General features: G+C 39.9%; 1 protein-coding gene across 5 annotated transcripts in view; it reads right to left on the reverse strand.

Annotated features, from left to right (window-relative positions):
* SPECC1 (sperm antigen with calponin homology and coiled-coil domains 1) overlaps positions 1 to 23,878 on the reverse strand; it is a 90,112-nt gene that overhangs the window by 14,586 nt on the left and 51,648 nt on the right. For 4 of the 5 annotated variants that reach the window (XM_069791091.1, XM_069791089.1, XM_069791090.1 and 1 more), the window contains 5 exons: positions 15,642 to 15,787; positions 15,338 to 15,438; positions 13,970 to 14,051; positions 10,100 to 10,250; positions 9,039 to 9,141 (listed from right to left, as the gene is read on the reverse strand). In XM_069791091.1, coding sequence (XP_069647192.1) covers positions 9,039 to 9,141; positions 10,100 to 10,250; positions 13,970 to 14,051; positions 15,338 to 15,438; positions 15,642 to 15,787 — 583 coding nt within the window. Of the gene's footprint in view, positions 1 to 9,038; positions 9,142 to 10,099; positions 10,251 to 13,969; positions 14,052 to 15,337; positions 15,439 to 15,641; positions 15,788 to 18,997; positions 20,312 to 23,878 lie in introns of those variants that run through there. The other variant, XM_069791093.1, reaches the window with a different exon arrangement.

The raw sequence follows: 23,878 nt of genomic DNA on the forward strand, positions 1-23,878 counted from the left end.
GATCATGTTGCACACCAGCTGAGAGAGAGAGAGAGAGAGAGTGTATAATGCTGAGTTTACACGGAGATGGCTTTTTATTACACAAACATACAGGACCAAATGAGAGCTGGTATAAGCAGAAGCAATTTTATGGACATCTCCGGGCCATTTCAGAGATGAGGTAATGGTGACAAAAGATGATATATCAAGTGTGACTGGTACTTCTGTAATTTACACCACTGTCACAGTGGGCAAAACAAGTGTTAGTTGTACCTGGAGAGGCAGAGGTGGATTACACAGCAAGACCAGGAACTAACAAGTGCTGCTCCTTGTAATAATCCTATTAGATATTGATGAGTTCTTATTTTTGGTACAGATCTCTTTTCTGCTCTTCAGTATAAATTATACTTGTTATGCTCACCTGCTGAAAGCCAACTCCCTGCTTGCTACACAACTAACACTTCCATCAATCTTCTCACCAACTCATATAAATGACACCACTGCTGAATGCCACAGAGAAGAAACAGACTGGGCTGTGTTCCTTCATTCCCAAGGCTGCAAGAGTGAAGATGCAGCAGCATAGCTCCGAGGACCACACAGATACTCTGGGGAAGGAGGGAGGGAGAGAGGGGGAGGAACTATCCCCTCTGTGTCCAAGACAGCAGCACAGCTACTTCCTGCCTGGAGCCCTGGTGCAGAATCGCTAATGACCACACTGACTGCTCCCACAGCTATTTCTAATTATTTGTATTGAGAGTTCAGAGATTAGCCATGTCCTGGAATTTCTGGGCAGAGGGGTAGGCTGCAGACTGCAGCAGGCTCACGGTAAAGGATGGAAACAAGGTGGGGAGAGGTCTCAACAGCAAAGGATATTCATGGAACAGGCAGCAGGGCTCAGCTCTCTCCCAGTTAAATTCACAGTTTGGAGCTGTTCCAGCTGGTGACCAATCAATTCAGTGTTTTCACTGATTGTCATTGCATCCAGGCAACACAAGGAAAGCGTCTTGGACTTTGGGATGGATAGAATGTAAATGCTATTTTTAAAATTACCCAGCAGGATAGAAAGTTACGCATGAGAGAGCTGCATGGGCGTTCATTTTATCCCTCCAATCAAGAGACTTGTATTTGTTTACAGGATAAAGCCCCTTATGTGAAAAAAGGTAGAGCTTGGCTCAAGTTATTGGGCTACACTGGAGAAGCACGTTTATCCACTGGCATCACTGTGAAGGGGGTTTACACATTAGTAATCAACCTGATTATTCCCAACATGCCATGATTTGGCTGCTGCATTTATTTTCCAGACCCAACCCTGGGTCCAGCTGGAACATACAGAGAAACTGCATGTACACATTCAGCTATAAGTGTTTGTATTTAGAAGAAGAAAACTTTTATTCTGGAAAAAAAATGGGAATACCTTGAAATTTTAAGCCCATATTTTCATTAATTAAAAACTCTCAAGATTGTCTTTTTTATGAGAGCATCTTCCCAAATATTACTGAAACTCATCATCATCCAATGATACATGATATGATGATCTATATTTTAACAGCTAGGGAAATCAAGGCAATAGCATTATGCAAGACTGCCAAGGTCATAAAGATGGTCCAGAGCAGACTTGGGAGCAAAATTCCTGACCAACTTATTGTCAATTTTTATTTAAACACAGGATAATCCCTCCCATCTCAACAGCTATTACCAAGACTCCCTTCAACTTTTGCATAGATAGGAAAAGTCTTTCTGAAGTCAACATCCTCCTCTTTGGCAAAAATCAAAGAAACACAAAGAGAGCCAGAAATTTTACCCATTTCTCAGAAATTCACAGAACAAACTATTAGCTTCCTGGGGAAAACCCATTGCACATATGTTCTACTTCTAAATGTCAAAATGCTACAAGTACTGTGGCTGCAGAGCTCTTGGTAAGCGTGTGCACCCTCTTGTAACAGAAGGAATATGCTAGCATATGGTACTTTAGGGTAAGTGCCATTGTTCACCAGAGAACAACTTTGTTGCATTAATGGTATTGGGAAATATAAGACAGACAGCTTTTTCCTGCTTGCTCAGCAGGCTCTGGCCATCAGCTTCTAATCTCAGGCACACAGGTTGGCGTGGCAGAAGGGAAATCTTCCCAGTCCTCCCCTGAAGAGAGAGACTCTGCCATGAATGCTGCTTAGAATGAATGGATGGCTGCCATTTAAATCCGGAGGCGTTTTGTTCAGTGTTTTTCTTCACCCACATCACACAAACTGGCAGTTACTTGTTTTGCCATTGATCTTCAGCACATGAGATCACAGTACTGTGGGAATCCAGCCTTTCCAGACTGCACATAAACTGTGCATAACACCAGATGGGATTTACCTCCTACCCTTGTTGCTTGAAGACCTCACTTGAAAAGGTGGCCAGAAAACCTGTACGACCACTCCTCAGTGTTACTGCTGAATTACAGAATGCCACCACTTACATAGTTCTCACAACTAGTTAAATATTTAGATAGAAACCTGGTTAATATTGATATACGAGAGAGAGAGATCGATAAAATTTGGAAACATACTGAAACAGCTTTATGCTACTTGTCCACACAAACACAAAAAGTAATGTAGAAAGGGTAAGAGAATCACACCCATACCCAAGTGTACATCTTGTGATTAAGAAACAACTGGGTTCTTTTCTTTATTTCTTTAGGACAGTGCACAGCTGTGCTGGGATTCTGAAGGCTTTAAAACTAAGCTCCATTATATTAGTGTCAAAGGAAGCGTTTGACCGATTGTTTTACGAGCCAAGTCCCAGGAATTATATTCTACCCAGGTTCAGAGGTTGAGAGGGCTGATCCTGGGTTTTGTCCCATTCAGCTCTTTGATTCTTTACTAGAACTGCCAACCAGTTCTCTTTACCAGAACTGAGCACCAACCATAAGGACTGTGGTAGCATTTGCAATATAGTCTCTGTTCACTCTTTGTGGTCCAAGGTGGTGCATAACTCAAGTGTTAGTGAGGCAAAGTGCTCAGTCAAGACTTAAGACTGAGACAGTAGTTGCTTAAGTAGAAAGATAACGTCAACTACCCACACTAATGACGTACAAAGAAATAACAGACTTCCTGTTTCTAACTATAACCCTTAGTTTCCAGAATAAGGAAGAAACTGTCAAACATGGACATGTCCATGAAGGAGCTTTTGGATCTCCTATAAAGCAGAAATATCCCTGCTTGATGCATCAGCAGTCAAAAAATAGTCATCCTGGCGGGCTGTCCTACCAGCAGAGAGAGTCCACCTCCCTAATGAGAACGCATTGGCCCCATGACCGCTTGACCAAAGGGAATAGTTATGTCCTCATCAGCCTATCTGCATTTGTACATCTTTAGGCCACACTTAATCTGTGCTGGATCTCATCCAGCCAGCAAATGAGTCAAAAAAATATGAGAAAAACCAGGGAATAATATCATGCAATAGGGCTTGAGAACAAAGAGGATATGGAGGAAAAACCATCTAGTACAAAAAGAAAAGGAATGCAAATTCCTACGAGAAAAACAAAGCCACAAATACATAAACAAAAAGCTAGCATTAATCCGAGTTTAAACTGAATACAAAAAGGTAAAAAGCTTTATATTATATCCACCGTCAAACCGCTAGTTAACCAGTCTCTTGCTATAATTACTTGACAAACAGCAAATAATGCAACAGCCTTTATTTTTCTCCCTAAGCTTTTACATCTTTGCTACATGAAGAACGTAGTACTATGCAGAGACACCAACCTTTACGTAGTCTGATATACCAGCTTTATGCTTCTAGTAGCAAAAGCAAAGCATTCAGAATTACATTTAATGACTTTTAGGTTATGTTCAGAAGTAATTTGTTTCCAATTTCTGTCTCTCAAGGCTGGAATAGCCATAATAGCAGGAATATTTCAAGGTAGGGCTTTTTTTTCCTCTATCAGGATATTTCATCAGAGCCCTAAACTATATGTTTTAAGAAAAGGAAGCTTCAGAAAACAATTCACAACTTTTGAGGCAAATATTCAGAACAGTTGGGCATACAGATATTTGTATTTTGCTAATTTAGACTAAACAATACAATGTCAGAGAGTATCACCCTAAAAATAGTTCCTACATACTCCTAAGCATACCTTCTAAAACTGCACAGTGTTCCTGGGACCTATTGCAAAGTCAAATAACTCTGAGTAAGGCATGGAAACAAATAAATAATTTTCTTCCAGCTTTGCTCATAGTTGCTAGCGTATTTTATGCAGAAAAATTAAAAGGAATTCTTTTCTCCACTACCTGTACAACATGAAAGCTATGTAAAGATTGCTCTGGTTAGTAGTTTCTCCATGCTGTTGAGATTCCTCCAGATGGTATGAAATGAGATCTGAGGCTGGTCCCGCAAATCAGTAAGACCAATACCAATTTATCAGCCATCTCATATTGGTGTCAGTGCTAATATGGAGCACTACTTCTTTTCCTGAAGATGCCCACTGCCTTTATCCATAAGCTGGTGTAATGACACTGTCATAGTCAGGGAGGTGATATAATGCAATGGCTTGAACGCACAGGTTGGGAATATATGAAATATAAAAATCTTCAGAGGCATAGCTGCCACTTCCCTTTGTCAGTTCTAGAACACTCCTTGTCTCCTTCTGTATAGCATTCCTCTACTTAAGACGACCGCAGAGGTAGCTTTACTAAAAGAGATGGTGGTTCTTCAACAAGTGGATCCCAAATGGGTCCTGTTAAACCAAATATAACTTTGATAAAAAGAATAATCATGATTGTACATTAGAGAAAAGAGTCAGTCTCAGATTCTCTTCTCCTCTGTGCCACAGGATGGATGTGTAGTGGTTGGAAAAAACATGAAAATAGTTCTTTTAAATGAACCATATTCATTAACACGGTAGCAATTCCCTCCCCTCTCTGGAGAGGGTATATGTGGCAGAAACAATAATCCTCAGTTCTAATGATCATGGGTTAAGTGCCTCTTGATGTTCTGTGTTTTCACAATACATCTGTGGATAGTAATAGACTTAATCTAGAGAGGTTTGGCCCCTTGACAAATGGTCTCCACAGACAGCAAACAGAACCAGGGCACTTAATAACACCACAGTCACTAATGATATGATTATGGAAGGTGATAATGCAACAAGAATGACTCTCAGCAGCTTCCAGGAGTTACAAACTCCTAGGAACGGAGCCTATTAGAAACGAGGCACCCAATTTCTACTTCACACTCTTGCTATGATCTATAATCTTTTTAAATAGATGAAAAAAACCAACCCACAAGATGACAGAGAAAAAGCTATTTTAACATAAATAACTTACTCTCAGCAGGCTTTGTGGTTTAAAGGACTTGTGTGGTAATTGAGTTCCAGAGCCACAAAAGCAGTTCTCAAGTCTGGTCATCCCATCACCCTACATTACACACCATGATGTCAACAAATTCAGAGAGGCAGAAGGAACAGTCTATGTACATCTGGCAAAAGAGATCACATGCCAGTGCACAATTCTTATAGGGAACCATACATTAGATTAAGGGTGTTTTTTTTAAGCTGGAGATTTTCCTCAATGAAGTTCTGCACAAAACCACTGAGTCCAAAGCCTTATTTCACCACAATTTTTTTTACTGGTGAATTTTTTTTAGCACCTCCCCTGCATAATTATTCAAAATTGATGGCTGAAATGCCAGATAACATTCATCTAGGCATTGAAATATGACAATTGAAATCATATGATCGATCATGCCACAGTTTATGCAATCCCACTTTCATATTCTTTTCTCTTAGTCACTGAACTAAGCTTCCTCTTTATTTTCATTCTAGTGATTCTGTTTTCATGTTCTAAATAATTACTCTTTCTCCTTAGCATTCCTAACTTTTTGATATCAAATCACTGTTAAAACAGGGATCTTAGAAATGGCAGAGCAGATTAGAGAAACATAGACGCTTTCATGTTTCCCCTCAGTTACTGTAAACTCAGGCAATTTCTTTTTTTAAAAAACAAACAAAACCCTCCAGGCTACTACTAATTTGTGTTGCACTTCTCTCAACTCCCTCTGGTGTTCTTCTCTTGTTTTATAAGATTGCCTCCTGGGGAACATGCTGAAGTTCAAAGCCAGGGAATGTTCCCACTGTAATCAATGCAAGGATATATGCCAGGAGCAGGGTGCAAATTTCTATCTATAGTATAAGCTTTGTATGGATTAAAGCATTTAAAAAGTGCAGCCTTGTGTGCTGGTCCCTAAGTCTTATCCCCAGATACCTTCCCTGGGTCACTAATCCTGAGGAATCAGGGAAGCTGGGACATGGGTAGTAGCTGCTACTGAGAGCATCAGTTATTCTAATCCATTTTGCTCATACTGTTTAATGAAATCTGGTATCTTCATAATTTAAACAGAAAGGAATCTCCCTCTTCCTCACCAGCTAGTAACAGGAACTGTTACTAGACCTCAAAGGCAGTAAGTTTTGCCACTGAAAAAAAGAAGTTAAGCAGTCAATCAGCAAGTCTTTTATTCTCTCATTCCACTGTGTCACAGAGCTGAAAACAGTTTGCATCCAAAGTTATCTGTGGTTCTGGAATTCATGTTAGAAAAAACATGACAGATTATACTGGGATTTGCACAGAAGATGTCTCATAGACAGGGGTATTATCTATGGAAAAGAAGCCATGCACGTCATCAGGGTTCTGCTCGGTGGAGTTCATTACCTCATTTCCACCACTGCAGTGGCTAAGGCAGGAAGGAGGATGACTGACTTTATTCCACTCCAGTTCTTTGTACTCAAGAATGATAAAAACTCCCCGTGGAGCTTAATATCAGCCTTATCGTAAGAGTGCAAGGGTCTGGGAAAAGCAAGTTCAAGAAGAGTTAGTGAACGCACTGCAAAGAGCACAATGGGAATGAGAATCTGAGGAAGACTGTCCAAGAGATAATGCCTCTAAACGAAGCAGTGAAGATAGAGAGGCAAGACTCTCACCATAAATCAATACTGTGTTTGTCCTTCAGTTCATCTGACTTTAATTTCTGCCCTGAGATCTTATACTCTGGGTAATAAGGCCCCCCACCACATCACAGTCTGAACTTCTCAGACTCTCCTGGATTATGCAGCGTTTGTCAGTGCTTTACCTGCTTGTTCTCAAAAACTGCTGAAAACTCATTCTGCTGCTTTAGAAAGAGTAATGACAGAGGACAGCCATGAACAGAACAAGAGCCTCATCAGACCAGGAACCAAAATGACAAAGTTTTTTCTGAAACATCATCTGGAGAGTCACATAGCAACAACACTCCAGCAGCCACAGATAGCGCAAAGACTTCCACTGTCCTCTGAAGCATGGACATACTTTCCTCCAGAGACTAATACTAAAAGGAAAAACAAATAGACCCAGATTGCCTTGCATGTCTCCTGGGTGGCCTGCTATCTGATACACAGTTAGCTCCGCTACTTGGGTTCAGCATAGAAAAACAAAACTCATTTTCTATTCTATCATGAGGGGAATACTTATCACTTTTGGTGCCAGTCTGGTACCTACAGAATGAGGACAGGCCTCTATATTTGCAAAGCCACATAATAATTTCTAAAAGCAATACATTTAGTCCAGCTTGGGTGTAATGAGAGAAAGAAAAATACAGGCTGACTCTCAGAGAACACTTCTAACAGTGAACTCATCAGAGTTAGACTGTTTTAAGAGAAGTGGAGGAAGCTTACCATATGTGCCATTTGAAACAAAAAAGGGCAACACTGTCAGGAGAAAGTGTTACCTGAGAGATGGGTTTGCCGGCTAAACAGAAGTTAGACTTGGAAAAGTTGTATTTCATGAATCATTTTCTGAGGACTGGATGGGAATGTTCCCCCCCAGCTTCAAATCCAAGACCGGGAGAATTTTAGTAGATGACATATAAAATAAATCAACACAGCATAGAGCATATAATTTCTGGGGACAGTACTGTAGCCTTTCAGGCAGTATCACAGAACTGGAGGCTAAATGCTAACCCTGGCTTTATTCTTTCTAAGGTGTGTCTAAAGTCAAGAGCTTTCTCTGATACCCGTCCTTCTGTGAAATTGGTGAAAGCCAGATGAATATGCCAGTGCTAAGAAATTACTCAAACTTTTATAGATCAGTTTACTCAAAGGGAAAGCTACTGTCTTTTCTTCTGAACTCCTGCACCCTGCAGCTAATGCTTCATAAAGAGCTGGTTGTGAAGGAAAAAAAAAATTATTATTTACTTTAAAAGATGGACTCTGCTTTTATTAAGGACTTGCTCCAGGGTGCATCTCATGTGGTGATAACTGCTTTTGTCTTCTGCTCTAAGTAACAAACAATATTATTCTTAAGAAAGAAAAATCTCAACATTATATCAAACCAAGACTATCCTGCACACCCAGCATATATCACAGGATGAACTGTTGTCTATAGTTGCCTTCTACAGCTCAGTTACAAGCAGAACCAAAGGCCTAACTCAGCTGCATACAAATACTAGCCAGAGCTTGATATAAGCACAGCAATGGCATACAAGAACTGGACAAATCATTATGCCTGTTTAACAGTGAAAAATCACTCTGCAAAGAAATGAGACATTCTCAAGCAGTCAAAACTTGCTTTGTAAAATCCTGTTAAGCTGCAGCAGGTTAGAAAGAGTGGGGCCCCGAACCGCAAACTTCATTTGGTCAAGGCCACACGAAGAAATATTTCTTTGGTTTTACAGAAATGACCAATGAAAAAACTCTCACAACAGCACATCATTCACAGAAGCCTACAGAAAAAATATTAGAATGTAATTTCAAAAATTGATGCCAAATTGAAGCTGCTGCGCATATACACTCTGTTTCTCACCATCAGTGACCTTTGATGCAGTAAATATTTTGGGGTTTGTATACAAATTACTGATGACAATGTAACATTGGGGACTGCAGTGTTAAAGAAATGAAGGAAGAGGATGGAAACACCCAGTAGGCATAAACATGCAAAAATCAGCAGACTGAAATACATATGTTTCTTTCAAGTGACATTGCTTACTGCACACATATAGGAAAGTGATGAATTACTCTCCAGAGAAAAGTAAAAATGTACCTATTCCCTTACCTGGTAACCTTCAGTCTTCTTTTGGCACCATTTCAACAGAGCATTCCTCTTTGAACCACCATACTCCCGAGCCAGGGCTGCCAGTGGGTCCTTCCTCTCCACACTAATTTGGGGGGAAGCATAACGGAGTAGAAGATAAATATGCTTTAAGTCTCTTATTTTTTACCAGTGTGTAAATAATATCTGTATGACAAAGCAGAATGGCAGCACAGAACCTAAATGTAAACCAAACTGTAATAGGTTTCAGAGCTTGCATTCTATATTTGCCTTTATATGAGACAAATTCAGTTTGTATCACTGCATACAAAGAGCCGAAAAAATAGCAGCCTATGGATACTCGATTGCATGTGTTAACCTAGCATTTCTGCTATTATTTTCATCAGCTTTACTTAAAATTTTCAAGTAACATCTTTGCTTTACATATTGAGAACCAGGATTTAGGCTGTAGAACTGAAAGAAACTATCTAAAGAATCTGTAACAGCAAATTCACATCCAATTGAGCTGCTGCAGAAAGAGTTCTTGAATAAAATGAAAAATCTCAAAGCTGTATTGCAGTCACGGCCTTGAGGACAGCTAAAAGGCCAACAATAAAAACACCCACACTGTCTCCGCCCTACAGCTTCTACTGTTGGAAATAATGGTGGAGATCAGAGGAAAATACATGGTTTTTTTCAAGACAGAAGAAAATTATGTGTCCAGCTTCCCCTTAGACCTCAAAGCTTTTAGTTTTTGACTCACCACAACATGCAAAGCTACAATAGGATAATGAGGGTTCATCACTCGTACACATAATGAAATTCTTATATACAACTTAGCGGCTCCTAAAACCTTGCTATCCTAATTTTGTCATGATTGCTTATCTTACAGATAATTGTGGTCATTATAATCTGAATTTTGATATCTGGATCTGACACAGCCTGGTAATTCTGAACTGGACAGACCAGCCAGCAGAGTTTCCACTGGAGACAGGGGTCCACCAGATTAAAACATTCATCTTCATGCCAGGTAATGCTGACAATCTTTCCAGTGTGCCGTTTTTCCCAGGAAACTGAGTTGGTACCTGAGTTTGCTTTGGGGTTTCAAGCTGCTAGGGGTAGAGGTAAGCATTCTGCTGCTGAAGGCCATAGGGGGTTTGCTCAGGGATTCCAGGGAGGGGCTTTTACGGAGGTAATGGTCTGGTTTCAGCTCTTCATTTCTCCCCTTCAGAAGGTCTGTGGGAATTAAAAAAAAGCTGTCAGTTTGCAGTCTGAGGAATTTGATTAATCACTGTCCTGCCACCCAGCACACAATATGTAGTCTGTTGTTTTGATTCTAAACAAATGTACTCATTTGTTCATTAAACACACATGGGGCTAGGAAACCTTGAGCAGATTAGAGGTGATCATAACAAGGAACGGCTTTGATGATTTCAACAGTACAGACTGCCTGGTTTCCTGTGATTGATACTCCTGCTGGGGGGTAGGGGCCTCAGGTGAATGAGGGGAAATACCAAAATCTACAGTCTTAAAGGTTCAAAAGCTGATCACCAGATATCTTCACCAGATGACTGACCAGCCCTAGCACAATAATTTCTTTTCTGCCATTAGCAGACTTGTAACAAGAAAGCCTCTTGTCTCCTGAATACAACCCAGCTCAAGGCAGCAGTAAAATGCACTTATTATCACATGATGCTTGGCATCCTATCTGACAACTTTGAGAAGTCTCAAGATATTCGTAGCAGATGCATCTATATTTTTATTACACTTATTACTTATTTTTATAACATATATTTTATGGGATATATTTATAGATATGTGTGTATATATATATGAATAAAATAAAATCAACAAAATTAGTAGCCATAGTATCCAATGTTGATAGGTTTTTGGAGAGAAGCCAGAGAGATCACAGAAATCAAATTATCTCCCCATGCATATCAATCATGAGGTAGAGCAATGTACAACGCAGGGAAAGCTGACCGCTTCATTTATGTAGACAAACTGTCAACAAGCCAGGATCTACAGCCAGCACGCTATGAGCTATTATCAAAAATGAACCGAATGTGGAACACAACTTTTTCTCCTCCTTTTCAGTTACCTCCCTATGTTAATTAGCAACTAATGCTGAATCACCTAGAGGATCTCAGCTTCAGCAAAGGCTAGTATCACTGAATCAGTCCTAAATTTCTTTTCAGCAGTAGCTGGGGTGTGTGCATCAGCAGTTGCCAGATAAGCACATCCTTCCAACAGGCATGCAGCTGCCCTCGCTTTGGCTCCTGAATATCGTACAACTACACCAGCATTCGTAGCTGCTGAGAGCTATGGGCATTTCTGCACCTTCTTTCCACAGCATAAAGGGCTGCTAAGTTCCTATCTATTAAGAAGTCCAGATGGAAAAGGACAGAATCCAGTCCCAGGAGACTCTCTCCTTTCCAGCAGCTTGGCTGTTGGCAGAGCTTTGTTGCATTGCATTGCATACACCTTGCTCCGTCAGGGTCATCCTTCCTTCGACTCACCTGTCCCTTCTTTGCATGCACCTTGAAGCCATTACAAGAAATAGCACACAGCATACTCTTAAAAATTAAGTCTTTTTGTTGGTTTTCCACTATATATTCCAAACATGTATGACTCTTCCAGCTCCTCATAAAGTTGGATTTATGGGAAATTCCCTCAAATTTAAATAGCCACACCAATCAGACAGGCAACCAATGAATGATTCTTGGGACCATTTTAAATTTAAGAACATTCCACTTAGAGAAACAGATCTACTGCAAAAAGCATATCTGAAACATTATGAAGAGGAATGTAGGTTTCTCACTAATTTATAAGGATGGCAAAAAAAAAAAGCGCACTGTCAAATTGTCATTAACATAATTGGACTGGCTAATGGCATGGTCTAATTAGGAAGTGCTGTGCCAATCATTCAGGATGCATTCATGCAGGGCACAGAAAAAAGGAAGAAGGAATGATCCCAGATAGGTATAAAGGCTATTAGGAAGCCTATAAAGGAAGCATCTAGGTGGACAGAAAAGAGGGAGAAGACGAGGGCATATTAGGAGTCATTTGGAAAGACAAACAGGATAATAATCGTATGAAAAATATGCAACGCGATTAAGGAAAATCACATTATGTTAGCGCTATCTATTTGCACTATTTAAAGAAACCTTGTGGTTACCGGCTTGAATTATACAGTAGTGCCTGAAGTGGTGCAAGTTAACAGCATCCAGTTTTGTACTTTGAGTCTCACTTGCATGAGTAATATACTTCCTTTGACTTATTTCTGGCTGCTAGAAACTCCAGGACAGAACCGGTAAACCTCTGATTCTAAATGAAAAGATCATAGCCAAAGATCAGCTCTCTCTGCAAAGTAATCCATTCTCCTCTCCAACGATGTAACATTTGGGTCATATTAAGGACATCACAGAACCCTGCTGTGATACCGGTCAGATGGAATCAGCCAGAAGATTATTATTATGAAGACTACTTCACTCTGAATTTCCTTGGGGATATTTTTTAATTCAGCGCTGTTTGCATAGGGCTTGGATCAACTGCCTTCTAGGATTATTTAGATTGGAACCAGAGCTATTACAACTTTACAGTGAGTAAGCCTTTGCTATGGATTATTGGAACTAAATTAAACCCAGGTACAAAGAGAAGCTATAAATACAGGAACTTGTTAGATAAGGAACCATAAATTTTTACCACACAATGGCTAATAAAATATCTGTTGATTTCAACACATTTTCACAGAACAATTGTCTATGGGTAATAACAGTAATTATCCATGGCCTGAAGTGGGATATTTATTATTAAGGACTGGCATTATATTACACAGTTGACAGATGACTTCACTCTACAGTAAACTGGTAGAGATTAAAAAGGTCTTATGTTCTGTTTAGGATCATTGTATACTCTCATGCAAGACATTTTCTGGAAACCAACTGATACAAATAAACTCTGTCTGTTCCACTGATAATTTCTGCTTGCTTACCATTTACTCCTGCAGGAGAAGCCAGTACCATAGACAAGATGTTATTTGTTTATGCTGCCATCTACCCTATAACCTGTTTTGCTGTTCAGATCCAGTATGTCTTCATTTTTGAATGATGGAAGGGGAAGCTTAGCAGATTATCTGAAGAGTCTAAAAATGAAGACAGGTTCTAATTTCTCTCCTGTACTAGCAAACTATTGCAGAAAATCCAGTCTACCAATGAAGAAGTTGTGACTGATTTTTTTTTTGTCCCTCCCTGCAGTTTCACTGAGGTTTCACTACAGGAATATAATATTTCATCTGTCCTTAAAAATTCAATAATCTGTTGTTACTAGCTTTGATTCCAATGGGACAACTACGTTCAGGACTAGATAATCAGAAAAATAGGCCCAGAGAAAATGGGAAACAAACACTAGTAGAAAAGAATATTAAATGACAAGAGAACAAAAGCAAAGTGTGAAATAAAAACAAACGCATCTCTTGAGAGCTCTCAAAACAAACTATTTCGAGCCCAAATATGACTGCTCCTAAAACAGCCACATCAGTATCTGAAATGTTTGATGTATTTCAAATGAAGCTCAATTTAAAAACAAATAAACCCTGAAAAGACAGTGCTTTGGACTTTTTCCAGATACATACATGTTGAACAAAATCCAATCCTCTCCAGTTCCACAGCATGGATTAGAGAGGTGCCATGGATACTTCGGAATAAAGAAGGCAAGCTTGTGTTGGCAAACCATAATAAATCAGCTATTTTTTAGTTTTCTAAGGCTATGATCAAGATGGGAATGGAAACACAACATAATTAATAAGCTCTCTAAAATAAAGACTCTGAAGACACTTTTTCATGTTTCCTTTGACCATATGAGAAGAAGAAAAATGGCCCAGGCAGAGGCCAACAGTTAAAAACAAGCTTTTGTTAGTAAAAAGAGGCAACATTTTTACATTTACTGCAACTTACCTGCAAGAGGAAGGTCTGAAAGATCTGCGTGTCTGGCAATGCCCTTGCTGGCTGGCTTGGCATTATTATAAACAGAATGCCTCTGTGAAACAAACAAATGTACAAAAGAGAATTAAAAAAAATACTAGCCATCATGCTTATATAGGCAAGCAGAAAGAAGCGTTGTTTCTGCTATCTCAAGATCACAAAGCAGATACAGAAACCTTTCAACAAGGTATCAGCTGTACCTAGAGCTGGATAAATGGTCGTGAAAAATAAAAAGACAAAGGGACAATGTTTTTAGCTAGTAACACATTGGTTCCTGAACTATTTCACATTTCTATTTGCACCATTTTTTTCTCTTGCCAAACATAATCTAGTGTCACAAACCCAAAGTAAGAATGCCTGTTCCTAACCCTGCCTCTGTTCCCAGCACCCTGAACGATAAGTCAGGATTCTTGTTTCTGCAGCCTGAGCACCAGTATTCAGCATTAATACCCCCTCAGCCAGGCATTAATAGAAGGTTCCCAGACCTCTGTCTAATCCCATTCCTTAAACTTCCTTTGCTGATTCTTTGAAGGAAATGTGCTCACATGTTTGTTAAGTAGTCTTTCAAAGTCATCTGATTCTTCAGAACACTCACCTAAACACCCTAACCTTGCAACTGTTTTTAACTCAGATTCAGAGAGGAATGTCCCGTTTTAAGTCCAGTGACCACCCAGTCAAAAAACATACAATGGCTTCTCTAGCCTAGAAAGGTTAGCAGACTGACGGTATGCCACCTTCAGCATATGTGGAAATCAGGAAGCACAGTGCATTTGCTTCTCCATCATTCACAAAAGCAGTATTTCCAATAACATTGCACCACAGATTTGAAAATTGCTAACAGAAAGTTAATTAACTGGTGCAGTGACATAAGTAGTACTATATTCCAGAACAATTATGCTTCAGGAGGAAAAAAACCTAAAGTCTAAGAGCCCTTCATTCAGCACTGTATGAACTTACTGGATAACTGGGAGCATACAACTTAGAACCTTATCCCGTGTCTCTGAACTCACATGCCAGCTACCTAGTTTAGTTTGATGTTTCTTGTAACTCACTCCCAATAATTGAAACCTATTTTCTGGTCAACAGTGATTAAAGTTCAGAATTGTATTCCAAAGAGTTCACATCCGTCCACTGAGACCTCTAAGCTGAAGTCAAAGACAAACTCACTTTGATCCTTTTTGTTAGTACTACAGTATTTGATGTTTCACAGCAAATAAACAGATGAGTTTCCCCTTCCCCTTGTCAACATATGCATGTTGGCATGCTGAAGCTATGTCATGCTGTAGCAAACACTGCATCTACCCATGTTAAAACTACAAGGATGGAAAGAGCTCCTTGTACCTGCATGGGGGAAACAGCAGCAGCTGGGGCTGTCCTCACTGGAATTCCACTTAGAGGGCTCCTGGGGACCTTGTGAACTGTGATATTTTGTCCAGTGCTACCTGCAAGGAAAAACGTGGAAACATTTGAATTTCCAACTCAACTAGCTCCCTCTTGTCAGAACAGGGAACCACTGGTATAGTTGACACAGATACTATTTATGTAACAAGCACAGACAGAGAATATCCATTAAGAAGCAAGAAGGCAAAAATTACATGTTCACTGCTAGAAAAATTTTTTACTACAAAATACAGTGTTCAAATACCTGAGCATCCTAAATCAAATGATTTTATCAGTGACTTCACAGTGGCAGCAGATTCTGATGGTGTGGGAGATGCTCTGCTAATGCAGACTCCTTGCCAGCGGTTGGTTGTATCTGTCTCTAGAGATTCTACCTCTTCAGCTGTCAGCCTGCAAAGCAGAAATCAGATCAAACTCAGGGGCAACAGGAAGCGCAAGCAGAAATTAGAGGTCTTTATATGTAGTAAGGCAAATCTAACAATGTACATCTTTTATCGTAATGCCCAGAACATGGACCACTCATTAGAATGTTCATGTTCTTTTCCTGGAGTGCCTGGCAAACATTAAATCATTGAGTCTAACAAACTTTTCTGCACTGTTAACCATACCATTTCCATTCCCCATCCTCACACAGGATGAAGGATTATCATAGAAAAAGGCAGTTTGATGAGACTTGTGAGTAATCATCAATAGCTACCTGAAGATGGGCTTTCAATACAGCACAGGGGCCAAGGGGTTACTGTGGTCCTCAGTGTATAATGAGGAAAGTAACCAAAAGAGAAAGATGTTAATTTACACTCTATGTTTTTAATTGGTGTGACCACTGCTGGAGTAATTGTTACCAGTCAAAATGCCATAACTGAAAATAAAATAAGTAATTGGACAGCGTTCAGATAAGAGCCACAAAAATTAAACCAGAAAATATACCTCATAACGAAAAACTTTGGAAACTCAACTCTTACAGCTTATCAGCAGGGACACCTGCTGAACAAGTAAACCCTCAATCACAATCCATGAGCAGTTATATAGGGAATAAAACTGTTAAGTGCTTCATCCAAGCAGACACAAGAATACCAAAACTCAATGGCTGAATGGCTGGAATGTAGATAGACAAACTCAAAATAGAAATAAGGCTCATGTTTTAACAGAAAAGATCATCAAATTACTCCACTGAAAAGAAATTTTTAAGTCAAGATTAGGTGTTGGACTTACAGGAGTTAGTACAGGGAAGTCCACAGCTGCGTTAAAACAGCAAATGTAATCATACAGTGTAACTGTTGCTTCTAGTCATGCATTTTATGGATCTGGCTGACATTGCTTAGCACTGACACTGTACTTACCCAGTAGCTCTCAGGTAGAGTTCGAGTGTAATTACCTAGCTTTAGTTTAGGAAACCTACAATTACATAGCAAAGTCTAGTCACATAAAAAGAGAGTATTTATACATTACTTTCCTGATCTCCTAGCTACTTAAGAAACGTGTGCTAATCTGCAGGTTCTGAGGTATCATCACTTTTCCCTACTTTTTAGTATGGCAGGCACCAAGAGCTACATGAATACAAAAGCAGGAATTATTTCATAAGAAGGCTGGAGAGCTCCATCCAGAAAGTGCCTATAGGGTTGAACAACTTCTGCCGAGCTAAAAATAGGAGTCAGAGTCTTTTTCCTTTCCCTTTTGGCATCACAGTCTACAAAATACAAGGGGCTAAAGGGTGTCAATGAATAAGAGAATAAGAGTGACTCATGTTTCTATTTTTGGCAGAGTTAAGGAGGTGCTGTCTTTAAGCACACATTGGCTATTTCTTTGCTAATTCATTCAAGCTCCTTGTATGCCAGGGGAGCCTGCAGAGGCAGATGGCTAGAGAAAAAGCCATTTCAGTTCCATTCTCCATTTAATCCAATAAGGAGGAAAGGCAGATTGGGCAAGATTCACCGAGCTCTGAGGGAGCCAGTGTTTTGCTAACTTTAAGTTCTACCCTTCACTTTTATTTCTGTGGCTTCATAAAGCATAAAAACCAAATCAACAGGTGATAGCATCTGCACTTTAGTTATACAAAACCACAAAAGCTAAACGAGTCTTGCTTCTAGTAAAGTATGGATGAAGGATAGATTTCTGCCTTAAGATACGAAGCCACCCAATGCAATCCATTACACTTTCAAGAATTAAATAGGCCACTATGCAAGAGTTCTGTCTAGTTATCCGAGTAACAAGGGCATACACCAGGTTTGTGGAGTATTATCAGCGTAAGAAAGGAACAGTAAATGCCTGTAGGCCAACTGGCAATCTCGAGAACAAAGCAAGTCAGAGGCATGCTCTAGGCAGCCATCACTTCATCGGTTAGGATTTAACTCTGAGAACAGCTCAAACCCCACAGACTAGTCTCCTCAGTCTAGCCTTTGATTGCAAAAGGATGCAAACATGTTAAATAATGTTAGAGTAACTAGACCAGCCCATACTCCATGCCACAGAAAAGTCCATTGAGAAATCACATGCCATTATTTGGTCATTGTACAGAGTAATTATAAAGATTCAAGTGCTGGAGCTACTACCGGTTCCAATTTTGTTAGGATGCTTCCTGTAATATTTGTAATAGGCTTCTAAACGTACCCTGAAACAACCTCCTAGATTAAACACAATCACATCAGAAAACTGAGGCCTCTCATGCTGCAAACCTTGGCATGAAAGGTAGGAAGAACAGTGCCGAGACCTATTTGCTTCAACTAAAACCACACATGCCAGGCAACAAGCAATGGAGAGTTATGAAACTTGGTGAGTACCTTCCATTTTTAAAGAGAAAGATCTGTATGATAAGGGGATGCATGTATGTGTACATATATGGGTTTCTTAATAGAGAAGCAGAAGAGTGGGAGCTTAACTTGCAGTAGCAAGATAATTCAGGAGGACAGTATAGAACATGACTTAGAAAGATTAATGACAAGCCACAACTTCAAACCAAAAATGACCCCTTGTGCACAGAATTTATTCAGCTTAGTATAGCTTAGGCCATCCAAGACGACTAAGCAAGCTTTGCTACAAAAAGGATGGATTTGAACAAAATGTCATCTACTGCTGTATGCTTTCCTTGAAACGAGAATGAATGGTTTACATAGATAAATGCTGCAAGTGCAGCTGGCTTAAGTGGAGCAGCTCCAGGAGGAAGCAGAGCACTTTAGCCACAAAGGAATTAAAACGTGCAGTCCTTTTCACAAAACCACTGCCTGGTTTCATTCATTCATCGATGAGAGAAGTAGATGCAGTAAGCTTTTCTCTAATGGCAAGAGTTAGGCTCCTTGTTTTCTAGGTTTGGAATATGTGGACAACAGACCACCAACAAGGTGCAAGTCTTTCTGTGCTTAATGTATAGATTTTGGCAACAACAGCCTTCGTGTGTTTGTGAAATTTCTAAACTGCTCCAATGACCTCTTCGTTACAGGTGGCCTAGGACCACAGAACCATGTTTTCAGAAATCATTACTCTGCAATCCAGTCTTTGACACAGTTCCTGTCATTGTTGTGAATCCTCCTGAACTCCAAGGAACACAAAGAAGAGACACACAGCTATTGATGAACAGAACAGAAGAGAGGCCAAGGGCAGGCAGCAGACAATTCCAGACACTTAAACATTTATTTGGCACTTCAGTATGTATTTCTTAAACAAAAAAACCAACATTCAACAGCTGCCAGCACAGAAAAGAAAGGCAACACAAGTGTGCATATATGCATACACTTCAGTAGCACGGCACAAAGGTGAAGGCCATGCCAAAGCCAGGACATCGTGTGGAATTCTCTACTAGCTCAGCCTGCTCTGAGACCAGGCCCTTGCTAGGTCTTCACATCCAGGAGGAAAGGACAGGAATCCCACAGCCAAGACATGAAATTCCAGTCCTGGAATGAGTCCTGATGATCTCCTGGTAGAGATGGTGACTTCTGAGTTCCTCCTTAGCATCCAAGTAAAGCTCTCTCCAGGTGTCTCCAGTTGCAAAGCTGAACTTCAGCAAGTTCTCCCTGATCATCATATACTTCACCTGAGTTAAGGGCATGAAAGACTCCTTTCTGAGAGGATGTTTACTAGGGGCTTGATACATTCATTTCTCTTCCTTCCCATTTCTCCATGTGCAATTCTCACAGGCAGGACAAACCTCGCATGGGACATTCTCTGTGAAAGTCATAGCAGGACATGCTCCTTGGGCACCACCCTGCTTCCTAACAGACACCAAGTCAGACATGCCACCCAGTGGCGAGTGCCTTGTCAATACAATATTAAAAATCCAAAACCATCAAAGCAGCTGATACTGAATAAATAACTTCATATTTCCATTCAGTTTTCCTGCTGGATTTCAGTAACCTACCGCTCAAGTTTGTGTGTATATGTATACATACTGATCTGTAGGCATACATGTATTTAGACACACAGAGATAGATCTATGAATATAATACTATATGGAGAACTCATAATGTGTATGCTCATTAAATTTTACAAGTTAGACATACACACTCAGTTTTATTTTTTGCTTAAGCTTAAAATGGCATGTTTGAATTTCTGTTTCAGGGCAAATACCCCCATCCCTCCAAAAAAGCCCTCAGTTATTTCAGTTCCCCAAATATCTCTGATTACTTCTTATGGCCTAGTTGGCTTTAAACGAATTCAGAACTTTTTCCGCCTCATGGAGTCTTCTGAAGAGAGAAGCCTTCTGAAACAAAGAAATAGGCTCTTGCCCATGGGGAAGAGGTGGACCCCAGCAGCATTCACACTTTGCGATACACTTGACTTTTGCAGAGCAATAAAAAACTGGAGGTGCTCTCTCGAATTGAAACTTCCCTTTTTCAGCTGCAAGTTGAAGGTATGTCCTGAAGTGTCTCATAGGCCTGGCTATGCATCCATTCAGGGCTGTGTTAGCTGGTAGAGATCAGGCACCTATGGAGATACAGACAACAATCAGGGAAGTTATAGGAAGCAATACAATGCCCATCCTGAGGTACAGCACTCTATTTTACAGTTAATCATCCCATCATCACTAAATAAAGGGGAGAGGGGAAAGTGCTGATGGTGTTGCTAGGACAGTTGAAGGAGTGCCTTAACACTCCACTAACTCAGCTTTGCGATGTGATAAGCAAACAACAATACAAAAGAAAAAATATTGATGTTGCTCAGATAGGAAGAAATTAAGTATTTAAAGCCAGGGAACCAATTTCAAAGGACAGGGATGGTAGTGTTCCTGGCTCTCCTCTCTTCTAATCATTTAGGACTATCAATTCAAAACGGGTACATGAACACACCCAGGCAACTAGAGTTGCTCTACCTCAGTCAGCTTTTCTGTTTCAGGGTCCTTACACCAAAGGGGATGGAATAATCTCCATTCAGTGGAAAAAAAACCCCAAACAAAAACAACAAAAAACCGAAAACAAAAACAAAAAAAAGCACAAAACCCAACCCCCCCCCCCCCCCCCCAACTCCCGCAACTCTGAGGAGTCATTAACTACAGCAAACAAACAATACTTCAAGGACCCTGCTCTGACATTCTAGTTTGCTTACTTTCAGTGAGAGCAAAATGAACTATCAAGCCTCTATAAGACAGAACAGCTGCAAAACACAGGCACAAATGAGCAGCACATCAGCACATACAGACTGACAGCAGGGTTTAATACACAGAGAGTACAAGCTTATTTCCAGGAGAAAAAGCATGTAACACTGCCATGCTGTGGCATTTGAGACTTTAGGAGGAAGAACAGAAGCAAATTAGTGGGATACATCACAATCTTCACTTTAGGCTTCCGTTTGAAGATTTGGTTAATTTTTTTTATTATTCTAAGAAGTCGCTCATTTAATTACAGATATAATTTCTCTGTTTACCGAGTACTACTCCCAGCCCAACTGCCTTCCCTCCGTGTTCTTGGTTCAAGGCACATAATGTTATAGTGCCAAAATAATTTTGCAAACTTGAAGGGAAAGAGTCAAAGCAATACCTTGAAACTTTCACTGCTGCTAAAAACAGTGTACTGCCAGAAAGGCTTGGAAATGGGTGTGTAATGAAGCCAAAAAGAGCCGTCCATAATTTGGGTACTTTCAGCAATAACTTCCTTCCTTTGTGTTACAAACCCAATGTAGTATTTCTCTTCACCACTTCAATATTTGATCTTAAAACAGCTACAAAAATGAATTTATTTCCAAGGTGAGTGCTCTGAAAAGATGAAACTTGCTACAGGATCATAGAATAATTCAGGTTGGAAGGAACCTCAGAAAGTCACCTAGTCATCCTGCTCAAAGCAGGGCCAGCTATGAGGTCAGACCAGGTTACTCAGGGTCTTATCACGTCTGGTCTTGAAAACCTCCAAGGATGGAGACTATATAATTACGATTTCCACCACCTGCGAGGAGACAGTTACACAACAGTGGATTGTAAGCTTTTGCGGTTTACTGCAGAGAAATAATATTAATTAGGATGTAAAATATCATAGAAGACTGTCTGAAACATGGGTTAATCAATTTGTAGGTTTCAATCTGTACTAACGTGGGATAAGTTAAATCCTCTCTTCCTTATTCCATTTGTTTGATGCTGGTCCAACCTCCCCCCAACATTCTTAGTCATAGAATTAGACATTTAATCTGTGTTAAAGATGCCTTTGGGAGGCTCTTACCTTCATTCAGATGAACTCTGATGACCTCATCAGGATTTTTTCTGCAAGTTCTTTGGCTGTTCCTGAACCAAAAATGACTTTTTGTCTCATTAGAAGAATGTAACGGTGAAATCAAACTTGGAGGCAGGAACTCAGGCAGCCACAGGCAAACATTAAAATGGCAGGATGTTGTAGGAGATAAATTGGCTTCAAGATCAATTTATGAGGTGGAGTCTAATGACCCTCAAGAGATGGCTGAGATTTTGCCAAAAACCTTTGAGTAGCAAGCTATTTGGAAGGTACATTTTCCAATCAGACCTTAAAAATCAGACAGGAAACTTTCACTAGGGAGGGTCAGATATTCAGCTCAATGCACAGCTGCTCGGCATGAGCAAATATGAGGAATACTTTATAGACTGCATTAAGGTATCATGCTACAAAACTGTTTCCACCACTGCTGAGCGTGTATTAAAAGTCACCATGGGTACCAAAATCTACTGCTGATTCTGAGCAGTAGCATTTGTGAAAGCTGCTAAAAGCAACAATGATAATATCCCCAGAACCTTCTGGGTGAAAGAAGCTGAGGTGCTGGGGAAGATAGCGACCTCAGGAATGCAAAAATAACTGGGAGTGTAGAACTGGCTCTCAGCAGGAGCTCTGGCGACTTCAAGGATTTGTTTTATAGGTCAGTACAGTTTTAAAATTTCAGTGCTTAGCTGTTGATCACTGCTTTGTTTAGACAATGCCTTACGTAGGCATCATTACCTTCTCCATACCACTCAGAACAGAAATTTTACATTCTCTGCATGGACACTGTGAGTCAAATCAGTTATACTTAAATTGACAAATACAAAATTTGGTCTCAACACCTGTCTTTGAAAGAGAATAAATATTGCCCACTGCAAACAGTATATCCGGCTCCATGACCAACGTAATACTCAAAGCAAGCTATACAGATAGTCAATATGATGCAGAGACAGACATATATCTATATGTATGTGAAAAGAGAAGGAGAGACAAATGCCAAAAACGACTTAATTAAATACGTGTCTGAATACCTCCTTCTGGAACTACATATGTATGGATTCTGGGGATCTAATTTCAAAAGCAGTATTTGCAGCTCAGGCTTCTTCTGCCAAAGAGCTGACAATACAGCCATGTTCCTTATACATAGAAGATAAATATCGCAGTTTGCAAATTAGCAGGTCATCTTTTATTCAATTTAACTATTATCAAACACATCTTCAGATTAAAAAAATAGAAGAATAACGAGGAGAAACTACAAGTATATGATTCCTAACCTTATATATGGACCCCACTCTAAACAAGAGAAATTTCATTAAGAACAAATTAGGAATGGAAACAGAGCCCAGAACTTAAGTACTGTCTGGTAATCATTTTGTCTGAATACATAGTCTGTAATAGCTTTTCTTTGCATCCACTGGGGACTCTGATAATGAAACTGGAGCTTAAACACATTCCTTTATTTTTCTGAAAAGAAGTACTTCTGTTCCTTCAATCCAGGAATTCTGATCCATACACCTCTGCACAAAAGCCCTCCCATCTTTTTACTTCCATCTACTGTACAGCTGCTGTGGAAACTCCTGAATGGAAAACAGTGAGCAAATATGTGCAACAAAGCTGGACTGTTACTCCACCTGAAAGAAGTGACAGGATTCACCGTGTTCCTGTGGCTATCCTACCAGTGGCCACAAAACTACTGGGAGAGAGATTAAATGGAAAAATCTAGAGGAGCAAAATTAATCTGGCACACGCTTTTGATAAACAGTACCACTGTTTGCGTTATTTTGTCTTTCTTTGTTCCCACTGTACAAATTTTCATCACTGCAGCTCTGCTGGGTCTTGT

The sequence above is a fragment of the Haliaeetus albicilla genome, chromosome 9 (assembly GCF_947461875.1).
Source record: "Haliaeetus albicilla chromosome 9, bHalAlb1.1, whole genome shotgun sequence".
NCBI classification, from domain to species: Eukaryota; Metazoa; Chordata; class Aves; order Accipitriformes; family Accipitridae; genus Haliaeetus; species Haliaeetus albicilla.